Source organism: Myodes glareolus, chromosome 11 (genome assembly GCF_982192425.1).
Source record: "Myodes glareolus chromosome 11, mMyoGla1.1, whole genome shotgun sequence".
NCBI classification, from domain to species: domain Eukaryota; kingdom Metazoa; phylum Chordata; class Mammalia; order Rodentia; family Cricetidae; genus Myodes; species Myodes glareolus.
In genome coordinates, this window is record NC_142036.1 from 18413075 (window position 1) to 18432672 (window position 19598).

Here is a 19598-nt window from a genome sequence, read left to right on the forward strand (position 1 = left end):
CAGGAGTGGGCATGGCAAACCACCGAGACCCTTCCTCCCTCAGAGCACACATGACAAGAGGCTACAGCAAGCAGAGAGTCCACCCAGGATATAAGAGACACCAGTCTGAGAGAAACTGCCCAGACTAAAAGGAACTCTCTCTCTCTCTCTCTCTCTCTCTCTCTCACACACACACACATACACACACACACACACACACACACACACACACACACACACACACACAGTGGACTCAGCATACCACCTCATCACCCTCAGGCAAGCTCACCGTAGACAAGTTCTTTCATGCCCAACTGACCTATGCATACTTCAGGAAGCTTGCTAGAGGGGAGTGTGGGGATCCTGGCTGACAGCAGGGTATCCTCACATTGCCACCACACCTTGATGTTCTCAGTCCACACAGGAAGGCAACATCGGAGACACCTACACCTGCTTGATGCCTTCCATTAAGGCAAAAGGACAAGAGAGAGAGATGGCAGCTGTGCATGGTGACACACGTCTGTAAACCCCAGCACTCAGGAAGCTGTGACAAGAACGCCATAAGTTCAATGCCAACCTGGCCAACATGGGCCACTGGATGAGTTCCAGACCAGTCTTGGTTACAGAGTGAGACCCTGACACAAAACTAAACAGACAAAAAGCAGCAATGGAAGACAGTGAAGAGTGGCGCTGCCCCCATCTCCTCTCTTATTGGGAAAGTCCTGGTAATACTGATGAGGAATCACTACTTTGAAAAGCTATTTTTGTGGGGGAGTTTTGCTTTGCGTGAGATGTAACCCAGGTTAGCCTCAAACCCTTCCCTGCCCCAGGCATTCAAATGTTGAGACTGTAGGCATATACCAACACACCTAGCTATCAAAAAAAAAGTCATCTCAATATTTTGTAGTGTGGGTTACAAAAAGTGCCAGTGGTGTGATGAGAGGCTGATGGTGCTTGCACAAAGAGACAGCGGGGGACGCGGATCACAGATGCTTGTGGCCAGTATGCACGAGTAGGGCACTAAGGATTTTTTTTTTCATTTCTGCCATTGTCTTCTCAGAGTTTGACCATTTTTACAACAAAGCTAAATCAAATATAAAGCAACTCCCATTTTTATTAATTAATTAAATTTATTAATTTTATTAATTAATTTCCACCTCCTCCCATTTTCCTCCCACTTCCCCAACTCCCCCCGCCCTCGCTCTCCAGTCCAAAGAGAAGTCAGGGTGCCCTGCCCTGTGGAAAGTCCAAGGCCCTCCCCACTCCATCCATGTCTAGGACGGTGTGCATCCAAACAGACTAGGCTCCCACAAAGCCAGTCCATGCAACTCCCATTTTTAAGAAGCAAAAAGACCTTGCTCTCATTGGGCATTAGACAGGCTCCTTTAACAGTCTTCCGTGTCCAAGTTCTTAAAAGCAACAAGAAATAATTCACTAGACTGTCTCAACTGCTAAGTGTGCCAATTTTGCAATCTGCATCTTTCAATTACATTAAAAGCATTTTTCCAAATTGCTCTATTCTCCCCTTAATGACACAGGATGAGATTGGATGAGACTTGCTCCCCGAGGACAGAGCCAGCACCTCCATGCACCCTGGTTTCTCCAGCAGCACTTGCACATGGGCTGCTCTTGGTGCATGGAACGAGTCAAGTTCAACAGCAAAGGTTCCCAGAGAGCAGAAAGCACAGGGTCAAGACAGCGCTGCTTTCAGTCAGCTCAGTTTGTTCCCAGAGCCACATGCTCAGAAAGCAAAGGGAAAGGGAAGTGTCTCATGTATTGGCCTCAAATTCATCACGGTTTTCACTTGAGGAAAGAGAGTGTCAGAAACATTTCGCCTCCCACGAAAAGAAAATTCCAGCCCAGAAGCTTACAACTTTCTTGAGGCGCTACAGTCTGGCTGTCACCCACCAGAGCCACCCCAGGGGCAGCCCAGAGGATAGTCAACCTTCTTGGGAAGGTGGGAAGGAAAAGAGAGGAGGAAATAGGGCCCAGAAATGTACACACCAGGGTGTCTGCCTACCCCTTCCTTGGTCTCTGTCAAATAAAGAAGGACCAGATGATCTCTGTGAGTGCTGGTGAATGTGCGTGTTAACACACACACAAATTCTCTCCTTGCCTTCACCTAATTACCCTCAATGCACTGTTAATCATTCACTCCCCAAATACCAAACGCCCACCACCACAACCCGCACCTCCTCCCCAGCTGCGCCTCTCATTTCCAACAGATTTGCCTCGTGCTCGGAATAAATTGCCAATCATCTGCATAATGCTCCACGACTCCTTACTCCACGCATCAAATCACTTCTCAATCTCATTTCGTAAAAATCCATCAAGAATAATTCTTTCAAAACTGAACTAAACCCTCGCTCTGGCACTTGGATCCATAAATTCCTTGTCTTTGAATGTGAAATATATCACTTTTTACAAAGCACATCCAAGATACCCTAATATAATCAGATCCACTAACAATGATAAATCAGCAAGATCCTGTAATATATAAAAATGCAAATCTAAGCCACCATGGAAATCATCTCTGCTCCTCCTGCCCCTTAACAGAACCCAAGGAGTGAAGCCCAAGAGAACCTGGGTCCATCTGAGAGAGGGGCTTGCTCTTCAACTGGGCATTTCCAGAGGTGAAAGAGGGAGGAGGCAACAGCTTGCTGGTTTTGCTCAGTCCCTATAGCCTACCATCTCCCCATATTGCCTCCATCATATGCTTGCTGTGTAGCTAGGAACAAGTCCCTCAACCCCTGCGGTAAAGTATGCTACAAACTGTGCCTAGCAGCATGTGATAGGCCCAGTGCAGCTGCTGACTCCCCGTTCTGTCACATGTTCCTGGTCACCACAGAGCTGGTGATTCACACGAGAAGGCTCCAGCTGGGGTCACCAACTTCCACCACAGGGCTTTCAGCTATTCCTGAGTGCAGTTTGCCTGAGGGAGACAACACAGCTCCCTCCCAGGTCTCCTAAACTGTGAGGTTGCCTCCCTGGTACTGCCCGAGGCTCAGACTTTTGGAGTCAAGCAACTATCTATGACCTGGAGGTCAGAGTGAGCACCTGGCAAGTGGACCAGCACTCAGCGGGGCCTGGCAGGTGCACAGCACTGCAAAAGACTGCATAGGTGGCTTGGTATCGATGATCACAGAAGCCCCATAAATTTTAAAGGTATTTATCTCAGGAACACAGAGAATGAAACTCTCTAAAATCCATATGCACAAAAACAAACTATGAAGAGATTCACAAAGGCAGAAGCTATATTAAGTCAGAAGATTCTAGGTGAGGTATTTTTCTGCACGTTATGTTCTAACCAATCAATACAGGTCCAGGGGGGAAATTCTTGCTTATGCCAGGCACTGGGCTAGATCATTTCTTTTCATATTTACAGCAACAGTCCTCGTCAATAGGCATTCTCTCTACTTTACCAGTGATACCCGTGGATCATAGAGACTAAGTGACCTTAAGAAAAGTCACACCGGTACTGAGCAGCGGTAGAGCGCAGCGCTGAAAGCCCGCCAACGTTCAGGTTCCATTTACCACACACAGGCCTTCTGCTGAAGCCCGATAGTGCAAAGCCCATCTTCACTACATTAAGCAGCAGAAAAGATGGCATTTATGCACAGTGTGATCGCTGCGGGACTCCTTGCTTTCAAATGGACTCCAGAAGCTACAGGGAACAACACAGAAGAGACAAGAGCAAGTGTGAGGAATGATACCATCACAAGATGTTTGAGGACAGTTTTTCAGTGGGGGTTTCGGTTGGGGGAATGAGGGCAGAACCCAGGCCTAGTGCCTGCTAGGCAGCATTTCACCTCTAAGCTATACCCCAACCCCACAACAATACAGAAGACAATCTGGTGGCAGACTAGATAGCACATGACCAGCTGGATTGTGTCAACACGTGGGATGCCACAGCCAGGTCAGGATGGACCACTGATGAGTGCGGGCTGGAGTAGTATCACCTTTGTACCCCTTTATCTTCGTCTGCAAAGGTTTCCAAATAAGCATCAATTTCGCTTTTTTTAATATATTAAGGAAATTTGTTATTGAAAAAAATTCTAAAACAAATAAAGCAATATACAGCACCTAACTCACATGCCTTTTGTGTTGATCTGCCTGTGTAAGAACTCAAGTTCCCCACAGTGGGAAGCTCGCTGAAGCAGCAGGGAGTCCCCTGGGGGAGAGGGCTGGCACAGCCCCTGTATGAACAGAAAGGCAGGGCTGGCTGTGTTTGGTTTTTTCCCTCAGAAAAGGCATCAAAGGCTGAATTCTATCTTGACGTGCAGTGGGTGTTCAAACATGTAGAGCCGAGACAGTTTACCGGGAAATGAAGAGAGAGTCTAAAAGGGTATCTGAGCTGGGATTACAGCCATGAAAGCCTGGAGCTCACGGCGGAGGGCAGGAAGGATCGCTGCCTGCGACAACAGAGCAGCGGTGCAGACACTGTGACTCATTGTTTTATTTTACTTAATTGCTCTGGCTGTAAATTTTTCAAAACTAATATAAGCACATTTTACAGCTCACAGAACATTTAGAACATATTAAAATACATATCTTTCCACTGTGGTGTGCCTAGTTGAAAGTTCTGACTGCAAAGCTGAGCTCTAAGGCTATGAAAGACTGGCATGCGGCACTCTATGCCAGTCAGACGGGCGGCGTTGTTCTGCTCCGGATCAGAGAAAAATCCTTTCAAGCCAATGTTCTGGTGAGTCAAAGATTCTACCACATTCTAGAAGCTTGGTTGGGCCAGAGATTTAGTAAGTCTTACTGTGCCCCCTAGAGGCGAGTAGGATTTCTGCAGTCACAAAAAAATCTTCATAACGCAAGGCAGTAAATTCCAGAAAATGTCTTTAAATCTTCATTGATCACTTAACATGTACCAAATTTCATGCCAGATGCTTCAGAGAATATAAAAGTGGATCTGGCGTGGCTGATGCCCCGACAAAGCTTACATCCTATCTATCAGCTCAGAACCCAGAGAGGCACCACCACCTGGCAGGGAAGCAGGTAAATCCCTTAGATAGCAAGACCCCAGCATTCTGAGCGCCAGCCCAGGTGCTCACATCCAACTTCATCTACTGTTCAGAAAGAGCACGCAAACGCAGATAATGGCCTCCACTTCACACTCAGTTGAGCTTGGTTTACAGCTGTAGACGACATCTCTGACATGTAGGAGCAATTACTGCTAGGCAGGCCACATACCAACCTCATCTAGGGCAGGACTTCCATTGCCATGTGCCCACATGAACCCTCCTCCATGCCCTAATCCTTCTGTCCATCACAGCTCCCTGATCCCTACTCCCCATTCTGCATCCTAAACTTACTCAAAGTCCCACTTATACAACCTCAATCACTAAAACTGTCGAACATCTTATGAAAGTCTCTGCGCACTCTGTTCCAGTTCAACATCCACCTCCAGCTTCTAAAAGCCTCATTTTCAAGACCTCTCAGTGAGAAGAACAGGAGACACTGATCCTAGCAGCCATGGTCAGTATTGACCCAAATCAACTATGACAAGTGCTTTGCCTCTGAGGTCATCCCTGGGATGTATTTGGAGGACTAGACAGGAGGGTGGGGCACTCCCTGAAACTTCCTATCAGCCAAGGAGCCTCAAGCTAGCATCATCACTTCCAGCCCACATGCCTCCTGTGGACAGGCCACACAACAGCATCCTAAACTCAGGCTTCTCGTCATTCCAAACAAGGCAACTGTGACTTCTCCTGGACCATTCCTGGCCCATACATCTTCACCAAGCCCAGAGTCAAGGCTTGGTGAACTCATAGTCAAGTCAACTCATAGACTCCTTTAAAAAAAGACCATGGAGCATGGTGACACATGCCTTTAGTCCTAGCACTCTGGAGGCTGAGACAGGAAGATCTTTATGAGTTCATGGCCAGACTGGCTTATACAATGAGTTACAAGGCAGAAGCCTAATCCCCAGATATGACACAGTAAAAGGAGAACTGGCTCCCCAAAGTTATCCTCTGACCTCTACACATGTACCATAGCATGCATGTGGCCACACACACAAGCACACATATAATAAATAAGCAAACAATCTTGCAATCCCAGCTTTATGGAAACAGACAGGCAGATTCCTGGGATATACCAGCTGGCCAACCTAGCCTCCATGGCAAGTTCCAAGCCAATGAAAGCCCCTATCTCAAAAAGGGCACCTGAAGAACAACATCCAAGGTTGCCCTGTCCTACACATGCACACCCATGCACACACGTCCCCACACAGACACACATACACAAAATAATCATGGGGAGTGGGAGTATAGCTCAATGATAGAGTATTTGCCTGCATGCACAAGGTCCTAGCCTCAAGACCCCAGCACCCAAAACCTCAAAAGCAAACAAACAAACATCAACAACAACAACAAAAACAGGGATACCTACAGTATCTGTTCAGAAAACTAAAATTTCTTGTCAGTAATAAGCCAGGGTAGTCAAATGTTCAGTGGTGGCTTCAGGTAAAGACCAACTCCACAGGGCTCAGGTCTTCCCACCTCTTCCCACCAGTGCACAGGTAGTTGGCAGGTGGGCATCCATGAGGACACACCTGACCTGTCCATGAAGCAGCATCATAGGTTCAAGGCACGACAGCCATGGCAACCCTCTCCACCTTCTTGCTGGCTTGAGCTCCCCACATCTACCAAACTGTACTCTCCTCCCTCTAGTGGCCTAGAGACAGGTATGAGTATAGCACCCACTTTAGAACCACAGGTAAGTTCCCACCAGAAGCCAAGAGCACACTAGATACTGCGGGCACAGCACATGTAGGTATTTGTGCCACGAGAGAACCCTCAAGCCTTGCCAAGGTAAATAAAGCAGCAGGTGAGCCAGTCCACTGTAATGCAACCTCCTCCACCCTATGAGTGCTACCTCATCCTTAATACTGAGGGGTTGGGGAGGAGCCCAGCCTGCTTCCAGGCTCATCCAAGGGAAGGACCTCTACATTCAAACAGTGGACAGTGCCCAGTTAAGTGTAAGAAGACAGAAGGCTAGATACAAAAGCAGCTTGTCGACTGTCTGGTCCCAACAGGAAGAACATGACCCATCTGGCTTGATGCAGCTCCTGCTCCTGACACACCGCCCAACCCAAGAACACTATTCATTAGTCCCTTTCTGAGCTGGGTCTTGACTGTTCAGTAGAAACTGGTCAAGCAAAAAGCAAAGCAGAAGAACCCTAGAGAAAGAAGGACAAAAGAGAGAAAAAAGTTTAGCAATCAGGTGAGCTCAAAGTCAAGGAGTGTCCTGTGTACTCCAGAGCCAGACGGACACTGCCAGGAACATGGGCCCAACTGAAATCTTTAGATAGGCCCCAGGCCCTGCTGGTCTCTGTGCATCAGGTTCTCAGGATGGAGAACTGAGAGGCCAGGACTCTGGGTAGGTCCAAGACGTCATGAGCCACTCCAGGAACACTGAACACCCCTCACACAGATTACATAGCAAACGCCGCAGAAGCACTAAAACCTGACTCAAAGAAGCCAGGACGCCAGCTGAAGATTGAACTGAAGACAACAGCCTTGCCAGAGCCAGCTACAAGAGTTTCAGCATCATCTGTACATGTCTATCTAAAACTACCACACACAGACATAGCTCACTTCTAAACACTTGGGTCTCCCTCTCTTCACTTGAGAAAATGCATCCTGGGTTGGTGGGTTGGAGCTCAAAACAAAATCTCAGACAAAAGGGCTCAGATAAGTGGTTTTGAGAATGCTGAGGACAGAGTGGGCTAAGGCCACATTTACTGAGCTTCTATGGGGTCCAGCTCTGCAATAAATGCTTATTTTTTTCGTAGTCGTGTGTGAATGAAGGTATGCGTATGTGTATATGCAGGTGCACATACATTTGTGTGGGCAAACATAAAGGTCAGAGGATAACTTCAGCTGTGGCTCTTCGGGCCCGGTGCTGGCTAGTTTTATGTCAACTTAACACAAGCCTGTAGGGAATTTTCTTAATTAGTGAAATTTGATGGGGGAGGGCCCAGTCCATTGTGAGTGAGGCCACCTCTGGCCTGGTGGTCCTGGGTTCTATAAGAAAGCAGACTGAGCAAGTCACAATGAGCATGCCAGTAAGTAGCATCCCTTTGTGGCCTCTGAATCGGCTCCTGTCTCCAGGTTCCCTCCCTGGTTGAGTTCCTGTCCTGACTGCCTTCAGTGATGGGCTACAATGTGGAAGTGTAAGCCAGATAAACCCTTTCCTCCCCAACTTGCTTTTGGTCATGATGTTTCCTCACAGCAATGGTGACCCAGACCAGGACAGGCACCACCCTTGTTTATTGAGATTGGGTCTCTCGCCAGTCTGGAACTCACTATATAAGCTAAGCTGGCTGGCCAGAGAACCCCACAGACCCACCTGTCTTCACCTACCTATATGAATGATGATATGTATGCACCCATTTGTTTATGTAGATTCTGGGAATCAAGTTCAGGCTCTTGTATTTGCAAGCACTTTACTAATTAAGCCACACCCCCAGCCTACATGATGTGCTTTTTAAAACACATTTCTCAAGTGATCATGTAACAGAGGTATGAGTGTCCTTCTTGTGCAGACTCTGAGGGAGACCCACTTGGCCCAGAAACCAGCTACTCTCTGCAGGCTGTTGGAAGCCATGTTCTTCCCAGGAAGCTTGTAGTTCAGCTAGCCAGGGAGTCACTGGGGTCACTCAGTAACCATCAGTATTTGGCCCGTATATTTGTTCTGCTGGCCAGAAACTGGAATTACAGGCTGGAGTTAAATATATCGCATGGTTGACATGGTAGCACAGGCTTTTCATCCCAGTACTTGGAAAGCAGAGGCAGGCAGATCTTTTTTTCTTTGAGGCCAGTCTGGTCTACATAGAGCACTCCAGGCCAGCCAGAGCTAGCCACAAAGTGAGAACCGGTCTCAAAAAAAAAAAAAAATCACACTGTACACCCTGCATTCCCTGAAAACATAAGCCTAATTTCTGACATCACAAGCAATAGAATATCTATCTTCTTTTCTACCTCTCTCTCTGTCTTTCTCTGTGTGTGTGTGTGTCTGTGTGTCTACGTGAGTGTATCTGTGTCTATGCCTGTGTTTATGTGTGTGTGTGTGTGTGTGTGTGTGTGTGCATGTGTACATGCACAGCACACATGTGAAGGTAAGAGGACAGTCCCATGTCAATCCTCAGGTGTCTTCCACCTTGTGTTTCAGATAGGGTCTCTCGACTGACATGGAACTTTGCCATATAGACCAGACTCTCTAGACCCTTAACTTCCAAGGCTCCACCTGGTGCATGTCACCCTGAAAAACTTTTTATTTGGATTCTGGGGATTCAAACTCATATCTTCATACTTACAAGGCAAGCATTTTACTGACCAAGCCATTTCCCCAGACTTGTTAGTTGTTGTTTGATTTAAAGATCTCCAAAGCTAGCTGGGTGTGGTGATGCATGCCTTTTAAACACAGCATGATTGGGGGGGGGGAGCAGAAGCAGACACCCTCTGTGAGTTCAAGTCCAGCCTTTCTACATAGCTAGTTCCAAGACAGTCAGAGCTACATAGAGAGACCCTATATTATTAAATAAATAAATAGGCTGAGAGGGGGTGTCACATGTCATTAATCCCAGCTCTTAGGAGACAGAGGCAGGAGAATCTCTGTGAGTTCGAGGCCAGTCTGATCTACAGAGCTAGTTCTAGGACAGCCTAAGGCTACCGAAGAAACTCTGTCTCAGTAAACAAACAAACAAACAAATAAATAAGTCTCCAAAGTTAGATTATCAAAACTCAAGTGCTGATAATTCTATACCAGGGTTCAAGATGAAACAAAATGAAGCATCACAGTTTATGAATAAAAGATTAGAAGAAACAATATTCGGGGCTGTGAGCACATAGGAAGATGTGCTTTTTCTACTTGAGCTATTCCTGAGTAGGGGTCACCTGTCTTCAGGTTAAGCCTGGCCTGACGCTATGTGGACCAGGGTCTGGCGGGTGGTACGTAAGCAGTAGCATGCTTACAGCAGCATGGTTCATGGGAATGTGCCACTGAAGGGTGATGAAATGCCCAAAACAGAAAAGGAATGAACTAAGGCATACTTGGGCTAAAATAATAGGTTATTATAAAATGAAGTAAGATGTTTATCATCTGGGCATACTGTAATTTATTTAACACTGTGGTGCTATGGCAAGGCAGCCTTGGGAAAGGCAGGAAAAACCAAAGATCTGAGGCAAAGCACAGAGAACCCTTTCTCAAATATACCAAAGTGAACCAAGGAAATTTCCAAAACCACTGTCCCCAACCACCGCCTGGCTCTAATCAGAACAACGTCCTGGGAAGAGAGTCACTGCAGACTGTTTTCCCTCACCTTACCTTGAAGGTTTTATCCATGGAAGCAGAGAGAAGCATGTGGCTTTTACAAAAGACTGGACACCACTGAATACTGTTGACAGGGCCCCTGTGGCCTCGCAGGTGGAAAAGCACTTTCTTGGGGACCTTAGTCTCTCTGTACTGACTGTTCAAATATGGCTGGATGAACTCAGACACAGTGGGAGCCACAGAGAGTGGGGCTGGGGCACACCCTGCAGGGGGTCCTGGAGGCTCTAGATCTTTGCCCCCTTCTGGATTCAGTGCCTGCAGCTGCCTCAGTCTCTTGGGAGTATAGGGAACCACACAGTCCTCACCTCTTTTCCTCTGAAAAGAGCTGGCATTTCTAGCGGTGCTTTCAACTTTGCTTTGAGTCTGAGAAGGTGAATGCAGGGCATCCCAAGCAGGTTTTACTGGCTTTAAGCAGGCAGCTGCCAAGGGCACAAGGCCGGCTGGAGCTCGGCTCATCCACAAAGGACAAGGAGGCTCACTGGTGGGGAAGGTGGTATCAGGGTCCTTTGAGGGCCACTGTAGCCTCTGGCTGGGACAAGATCCTGGGTGACTTCTCCAGATCCGAGCGAGTGGCAGATGTTGATCCCCCGGGTCTTTATAAGGACTGTGCCCTGTGTGTTGTACCCCCTCTTTTGTCACATCCACTGTACCAGATACAAAACCCGTTCCAGAAGGTCTGGGCACATCAAAGGTATCATCCATCTGACCTTCAGGGTTCACAGTTCTGGCAGGCTCGGTCTCAGTCTCTGAGTCAGAATCATCATATGCCACCAGCGAGGCCATGCGGACACACAAGGTGACTTCCTAGAACTAAAAAAGGTCAAGAGTCAGCAACTGCGAATGGGAAAACAGTTCTGTACTTCAGAGCAGGGATGTCACTTTGAAAATCTAAGACTTCAAACTCCACTAACACGAACACATAAAAAACAAAGGCTGCACTTTCAAAAGAGCTAAAAGAAAGGATTTCAGATACTCCAACATAAAGACATGACTCTGGGGTAGAAGAGATGGCTCTTCCAGAGGATCAAACACAGTTTCACAGGTAGCCCCAGTTCCTAAGGACCCAACACCCTGCTCTGATCTCCACGACTACCCACACTCACGTACACACTCACACACTGACATATATGCAAACACACACACAATTAAAAATAGAAAGCACACCTTTTTTTAAAAAAGGAAAATTTAAAAATAAGTGATGTTCTGGGCCAGCAAGATGACTAAAGTGGGTTAAATGTGCTTGCTGCCAAGCTTAAAGACTTGAGTTTGATTCCTGGAACCCACATGGCGGAAAGAGAAAAATCAACTCATGAAAATTGTCCTCTGACCTCAACATGTGTGCCTTGATGTGCACTCCATTGCCGAACCTTATAACTAAATTAATGTTAAAAAAGGAAGGAAGGCAAGAAGGAAGGGAGGGAGGGAGGGAGGGAGGGGGGGGGAGGGAGAGAGGGAGGGAAGGAGGGAGGAAAGAAGGAAGGAAAGGTGAGTGGATGTTAGGGAGATGGCATGGGGAGATGGTATGTTCGCCCTAACTTAAACATAACATATTTTTAAAAACCTAAGTAATTTTTAAAAATAAATGGATTTCCAGTCTCCAATAGACATACTTAGAACATATAATTTTTTAATGGGAACCTATGTGGGGCTGGGGATGAAGCTCGCTAACAGAACACTTGCTAACACATGCAAGGTTCTGAGTTTGCCTCTTAGCACTGCAAAGCAGAAAAGGAGGAGAAAGTAAAGAAAGGAGACAACAACAATAATCTAGGTATGGTGACACCCACCTGTGAGCCCAGCACTCATGAAGCTGAGGCAGGGGGATTATTATTTCAAGGCTATCCTAGAATATATATTAAGATGCTGTCTTTAAAAACAATCAAAGGAAAAAAATGAGAGGAAACAAGCTTTTGGAGATGCAGAGCAATAGGAAGAGCACCTAGCTGGCATGCCAAAGCCCAGGGTTGGATCCGAAGGCACCAGTCTACCTACCCAAGTGTGGCAAGAGCAGTTTTGGTCATGGCATCCAAAACTGTGTCTCACCCCAAATGCACAGATTCATACAGTAATAAATTTCCTTTAGAAAATTCTTCCTGGAATTCTGATCCATCACAAATTGCTATTGGCTAGTTCTCAGTAAGAGGTGGTTTGGTATTTTAATTCAGTATTTTAATATCATGAAGAGAACAGCAAGAACAGACAGTAAGAAAATAAGAGTGCTAAACATATCATAACCAGCAGAGGGCATGGTGGAACAGGGTGCAAGCCTGGGCCGTGGACCAACTTCCCTAATGAAAGAAAACCCTGCTAGCCTCATGTTTTGGGTTTTATACTTATTTGTGCATCTGTGCATTTGCGCAGAACTATGGAAGTGTGCAAACCTCTGCTTCTGCACACGAGAAGGCCAGAACAAGGCATCCGTGTCTCCTCTACTGCTTTCCATCTATTCTTCTGAGGCATGGTCCTCCTGTCTCTGACCTCTTAGAGGTTGGGTTACAGGCAAGTGTGTAATGCCTAGCTTGTTAACATGGGTGCTGGGATCCAAACTTTGGTCCTCATGATTTCAAAGTAAATGCTCTTAACAGCTGAGCCTCTCTAACCCCAAACTGTTAAGACATACTTTCACTATATAAGCCAGGCTGGTCTTAGTCTCATAACCCTCCTGCCTCAGCCTTCTGAGAGATGGAATAACAGGCATACATCACAATGTCAGGTCACACACTAGGGTTCAATATCCCACTCAAACCCTTCCACATCTGTCCCTCTAATGGCACTATTTATCCAAGAACTCCAGTGCCACACAAGTCTGTTCATCAATTAATGCCTGTGGTTATTGTTCCCACTGGTAGCTGGTTCCAGGCAAGTAGCAATGTCCACATTTAAAGTCATCTTCTAAAAAGGACTTCTAAAAGCAGTCAGCCAGTCTCCAACTGAACCAAGAGCACACTGGGGACTAATTACACACAGATGAAAAAACATGTTCTGCAAATAATTTAATTTCTACATACTCAGCAGGGATCTGAGGTAGCTCCTTGGCTCTACCTGTCAAATGGAACCCATCAGATTCCCACTACCAGACTAAATAGAGCTCAGTCACAAGCCTGGATTTCGAGCCACACAGTTAGCTGCAGAATTGACTCACAAGAGAGGTGTATGGCAGATCAGAGGACACCGTAGCCCATCAGTTCCACGGGGCATGGGAAATGTCTGAATGGCAAGAAGCTGGACTCCCGAAGCACTCTCATCACTGGGAGATCTCATGCACTCATTCAACAGCTGCAACAATAGGCAAAACAGTACATGACCTTCACTCAGCACACCCACAAGCCAGAGGGAGAGAGACAAGCACATCCTCCACTCCATGCATGAGCCAGAGGCCACGGTATGTGAACTCAAAAGGAGAAACGGAAGAGAAGAGCAGAGCAGCTGAGCCCTGAACTGCATGATCTTATGGAGCCTAGACGAACCTCAGAGACAGTAAACCTGTGCGGAGACACTCTGGAGAAGCTGAGAACCAGAGATCACAGTATTTGAGTCTAAACAACAGAACCAATTAACGATCGAGAGGAGTCAAGGGTGAGTCAAGAAAATACGCGTGAAAGGAGAAGGCTGAAAGCTGAGGGAAATGTACACGGTTTAAGAGGTGATGGCTGCCATTTTGAACCCAAATTCAAAGGATGTCATGGGAAAGGGGGGGGGGTGTGTTGAAAATCAAGAGGAAGAGGCTAAATGCGGGGGGTGGGGGGAGGTAATGAGGATGGAGAAAAAATTAAAAAGCTAAAGGAAGCACAGACGTGTGGGGCAGGGAGTCTTGTGTGTTTCGTTTACTGTCCAAGAACCCTCGACCTAGATGAATTTGTAGACTGAGAGCCGGTGGGCCAGGGTGCTGAAGAAGTTAAAGAGAGGCGGGATTTTCCCGCTCAACAAGCACTTCCTTGTTACCTAGTCTGTGTTTAGCTCTACGTTGGAGCTCATGTGGGCGGAAATTAAGCTCGGATCTTGACCCAGTGGCCACAGATCCAGAGGGGAAACATAAAGATACCAGCAGACACGGGTCTTGAAGGATGAAGAGAAATCAGCCAAGCTGTCAACAGTAATGGGTAGAGTTCAGAGCACTCTAGAAAGAAATGGGAAGAAATGGAAAGCGTGCGGCACTCTGAACCTGGCACTATGAGGCGGAAAGCACGCGGCCACCAGGTCCCGGCCCCCTCCCGCCCGGGCCCGCGGCTCACCACACACACGGAAGCACTCGGTCCACCTCTACAGCGGTCCGGCCTGCACTCGGGCCGCCCAGTCGCGTTCCACCACGACTCCAGGGACCTCAGCCAATCAGAGACGGGTCCTGCCCCGTCCCTGGATGGACAGCCAATAGTGGCATGTCAGGACCGGAAGTTGTTCCGGCCGGATGGGGTTTCCACTGACGCCCTGGATGTACCGGTGGCTGTACCAGCGGTGCTGACTGGTGGGTCCCAACGGGGGCCGGTAAGTGAGAAGAGGGCAGACGCCACTTTGGGAGTGAAGGAGGGACGCCGAGGTGGCGCCGGGGTCTCGGGCTACCGCCCGCGCACTGAGCCCTGAGGACCCAGGTCCGAACCGGACACACTGTTCTCTGGGCACCGGCACTGCGAGGGGCGGGGAGTCTGCGGCGGCGCCGCCCACCATGGGTGCATGCTGTCATCGTTTTCCACCGCCTGGGGCTTTGCCCTGTAGGGTCGCCATCAGTTCCCCTCCACAAAGTATTAGGAAGGTTCCTGGTACGCATTTCACAGACCAGGAACCCGAGGGAGAAGCAGAGAAGTAACACTACTTGCCCAAGGTTTGAAAGCAATCTTACGCTCAACGTCAAAAGTCTGCTCTCTCTGACCCATCTTTCCTATCTTTCCGCTGCAGTGCACCGCTTCAGAACAGGACTGCCTCAGAAGGTACAGGCTGACCTGCCCTCCCCATTGTCTCTACGGTACACACAATAACAATGATGCTCTAGGCGTGGGGGACGGGGAGAAAAAGGGGTGGGGAGGTCACGTGGCGGCAACTTGGAAGACGGGACAGCTGATGCAATGGCAAGTAGCTCGAGGTTATTGAGAGTTTGATTGGTCTCAACCTCCTCCTCCCCAGCCCAACCAGCAACTGGCGGAACTTGCTCATTAAGAAAGGTATTCAGATGGCTAAAATGTTCTGAGAACCTGAGTGATTTCTGAGAAACCCCTAAGTAAGTGAAACTGAAAGGGTGGGGCAAGCAGGAAAGAAAGACAATAGACTCTTCTAAAAACAGAAACTGAAAGAAAAGAGGGGGAGAGTATTAAAGACCTCCACCCTGCCCGCTAGTTCTCATCTGCTCCACTGTCCCTTGTGACCAGGGGCCACGGACTCCATAGCCAGGGTATGTATTGCCGTCTTGGCTAGGCTTGGAGCTTCTTTTCTGTTCTAATGGGGTTTTGTTTTGTTTTTCTCCTGCCTTATATGAAAGCCCTGAAGACTTGAGAAGGGCCTGTGTCAGGATTGGGATGTTGCGTGCTTATTTCAGGCGACCCCCTGTTTTTGAGGAGTAGATGCAGTGGGTGCCCAGTGGCCTGTTTGCAGTCAGAGCTTGCCCTTCAGCAACTTCAGAGGTTTTGGCTGATTGAGCCTTCTTCAATAGTCAGTGTCGGAATACATTAGCAGTCTCATTGTGGCAAGCCTTTGTAAATTAGTGTCTTTTTCTTTTAAAGTAGTATTCATGGGGGTAGGCATGTAGTTCAGTTGTTAGGAGGCTGCTTGGCATGTTCCCGGCTCTGGGATCTATCCTTAGTGCTTTTGTATGGGGAAATAACCTTTCATTGACTAGACCATCATCTATCCCCAAGTTTAAGGGTGTAAAAAACTGCTTGCTCTAAAGAGTCTTATAGGATGGTGTCATTCGGAAGCTATTGTTATCTTCTGTTTGAGGCCACAGTCCTAAGCTATCTAGAAACTTTCATAGGCTACTCCCTTTTACAAGCTGCCCCTAAAATCTTGCTGCCCTCATTCCCCAGGTTGCAGATTCTGTAGATCCTACCTGTGGGGGTTTTGTGACTATCCAAGTTCTCATTCCGTAAGCTTACACTATACCGTGCCCACTTTCTTTAAGAGCCCACAGCATTCATGCAGAACAATATCTTCCCAAATGAGCAATAGATTTAATTCCTAAAAGGGGAAAGTTGGGGTGGAGGAGCCTTTGTGGGTTTCTCATCAAAGGCTTGCTGAGGTTCCTCTGGGTTGGGTAGTTGGACTTTTTACAGTCCCGGTACTTTTTTTACAGGGGAAAATAGGTCACTTCCTGATTATAATGCCTTTTCTTTCTTCCATATTGGGAAGAGCATATTCTTAAGAAAGACACAACTTCTCATCTGAAGTTGATATGGTAAGCCCTAGAAGCGGTGATCATTAGCCATTTGGGGTATCTTGACTCCTTCATAAAGCCGTTGAACCTGTGTTCAACTTCATAAAGTGTTGAACACTGCTTAAACCTGTGTACATCAATGAATATGCAAATGTTGATGTACTTCAGGGTTCAAGAACTCCAGGCTGAAAAGTTAAGCTTGATTCTAAAAGTTAATAAAAATAGAAATAAAGGATGGCAAGAGCTCTTCACACAATACACAGGTAAGTGCATAACTACAGGAAATAAGGAAAAGGGTAGCTGTTTCTTTGTCCCAATTATTCTTAGAGCATTCGCTCAAGAAATTGCCTCTCTTGATCACTCTCTCACTCTTTCCCTCATGTACTTAGACACAAGATTTAACAGTGACCATGCTTGAGTGACTGCCTGTGGTCAGGGGAGCAGAAATCTTACCTGTTGTTCCCTCCATCAGATTCCAAGTCAGAATTCTAATATTTAGGTGTTCCCATACAACATGGAGCCTGAATGCAGGTCTGGTTCCCCTAACTGATTGTACTAGTGGGAAGAGGCTGGCTCTCCTAGGCTCATTATCTTATTTCTAGGGCTTGAATGGAGTTGTGACTATGACTATGACTATAGTCTTTGCAGAGCCCCTCATTTTGTGGAGGAGCAGGCTAAGCAGAGAGAAGTCCAGGGGTAATCAGGACAGGGCAGATTTTACAGTGGGCAAAGAACCCAAACTACAAACCTAAGACCTGGAGCAGACCCCAGGTGGTCTGCCTGGCTCTCCCCGGAGCTCAGAAGACAGGGCTCAGTGCCAGAACACTAAACTAGTGTTAGTTTCTGACTAACTCAGCCATCAACGAGAACAAACACTGATATCTATGTTTGCTGGTTTTGGAGGATTTGGGGAATGAGTTGCAACAGGGTCTTATTTATATAACCCAGGCTAGTCTAAAATTTGCCACAGTTCCCCTACTCAGCTAGAATTGGAGGTATATACTCCCATGCCCAGCTAGAAGCCACACTTAACAAAGATGATGTAAGAGAAGAGTCTAGAGGAAAAAGTTGAACTTACTGGTTTTGGAGAGTCGTTCATAGGAGATACTAGAAATACATGATCATGAAGCTGGTGCACACCCTCACTGTACTGAAGATTCAGCTAACTCAACAGCAGAGGAAGTGCTATAATAAAGTCAGTTCCAGGGACATGGGATGAAAACGGGCCAGGGCTTCGGGAGTTGGGAAAGGCTATGAAAAACTGAGGTTGAGTCTCAAAAATAGCAGAGGCAAAACCAAGGAGGAGGAGACATCCTAGACTGGAGGAACCGTGGGGACTCAGGGCCTATGACTGGGATGGGTTCTGGATTTGAACCTCAGGAAGATTCTTGTGGCTTCCCTCACCTAACAGGATGTACACTTACAGCTTGCTCTTCCAGAACACTGGGAAATTGCAAACGGGATATCGCTTGACCCTTTGTGTCTAGAAGTCATTTTTATTGCATTCATTATTTTCTGACCCAGGCAAATATACCCAGAGAAAAGCAGGGTCTGGGAGTTTCTCCTTACTCCCTGGCTTCCACATGCCTCCTCCCTGGGCTACCGGACCTTGCTATCCAAGTCAGTCTCTCACCAAACTTCCCTTAGGAATCAGGTGAGATGATTCTCAATGGTCCTTGTCCCATCATGGCTTTGGTATTATGAGTTGATGAACTTATCTGAAGATAACAAGTAGACAAATACAAACATCTCCACTGTAATCTGACTCTGAGAGGTGAGTAGCTGGAGAACAGTGGCTGAGACAGCCCTAGCTCGTCTCAGGCATATCCCTTCTGTAACAGTTTCCTCCAGATGAAATCTTCATCCTGCAGGGAAGCTTGTTGTGACACTGGATGTTGACAAGGTGGTGAAACAACAGTGTGTTCTAAGAGGGAGGTAAGGGAAGCACAGTAAACAATTTAATAGCTTCAGGAAATCCCTGAATTGAACCAGATTCCTTAGGTCCCTTCCCTCCCTCAAGCATTCAAGTAAGGGCTGCTGAGAGGCTCTAGGAGGAGCCTCTAGTGGCCTAGAGGAGACTCAGAGCACCTGGGCTGCCTGCTGGCTATGCAGAGCACTCCTAGTGACTGGTTTCCTTGAGCCATCCCCCATGCTGCACTGGGTGAGTCTTGGTGATATAGCTGTAGTTGAGTCATCCACCCAGGAAATCTTATTGATTCAGAGTAGGGGCGGGGGCACAACACTCACTGGTTCACCACTTTGGTAGTGTCCTTACTCAGGTTCCTTCTCAGAGATGAGGAGACATTTGTTTGTGTGTCCTCAATAATGTCACACAGGACACTCCTCGGTAGTCATGAACTTCTGTATCCATGGTCAGGGAGGACAGATCTGTCACAAGATTCTGGTGAGGTTCAGGGGACTTGGTGCATAGAATAACTTAAACCAGGGTATCATGACATTCAGGGTACTTGGAATTAGTGTTCCAACACAGCGTGTAGCTCCTCTAAGGTTAAAGTAAGTCAGGTTAACCTGAGTTGGGTGGATCTCCAGAGCCCTCACTCCCAAACCCAGGAATAACAAGACCAGAAGTCACCTATATCTTACTTTCAATTTACAGTATGTTCCTGCATCGGTTTTTTTTTTTTACTTTAATTTCTATAAAAGGCCTATCGATAAGTTAAAAGTTCATAGAGTTACCATTTTATAGATAAGAAAGTGACTAACCCAAAAGGGGATCCAGATGGCCCAATCTCCACCCTTTCCAGTGTCAATAAAAATAATGACTGCTAGCAAGATGTCGCAGGCATGCCTTTCCAGCCTTCAGTAAGGCAGCGTGTGGGATGGCTAGGGTCAGGATCCTTGCTGGTCTAGAGCTCTTGTCCTCTACCTGGACCTTGCTGTGAGAACACAGCAGTGA

The 19598-nt window shown here is 47.2% G+C and overlaps 2 protein-coding genes across 8 annotated transcripts in view; one reads left to right on the forward strand and one right to left on the reverse strand.

Annotated features, from left to right (window-relative positions):
- Wdr25 (WD repeat domain 25) overlaps positions 1–14660 on the reverse strand; it is a 127078-nt gene extending 112418 nt beyond the window's left edge. For 2 of the 3 annotated variants that reach the window (XM_048431275.3, XM_048431273.3), the window contains exons 1-2: positions 14556–14660; positions 10318–11133 (exon numbers count right to left, since the gene is read on the reverse strand). In XM_048431275.3, coding sequence (XP_048287232.1) covers positions 10318–11106 — 789 coding nt within the window. In that variant the 5' untranslated portion in view covers positions 11107–11133; positions 14556–14660. Of the gene's footprint in view, positions 1–10317; positions 11134–13465; positions 13600–14555 lie in introns of all 3 variants that reach the window. The other variant, XM_048431274.3, reaches the window with a different exon arrangement.
- Positions 14661–14670: 10 nt separating this feature from the next.
- Positions 14671–19598, forward strand: part of Wars1 (tryptophanyl-tRNA synthetase 1) — a 30514-nt gene continuing 25586 nt past the window's right edge. The window contains exons 1-2 of one of the 5 annotated variants that reach the window (XM_048431286.3): positions 14709–14805; positions 15214–15280. The gene's annotated coding sequence lies outside the window, so the exon portion shown is untranslated. Of the gene's footprint in view, positions 14806–15213; positions 15281–15547; positions 15704–18314; positions 18336–19598 lie in introns of those variants that run through there. The other 4 variants (XM_085697920.2, XM_085697922.2, XM_085697919.2 and 1 more) reach the window with 4 other exon arrangements.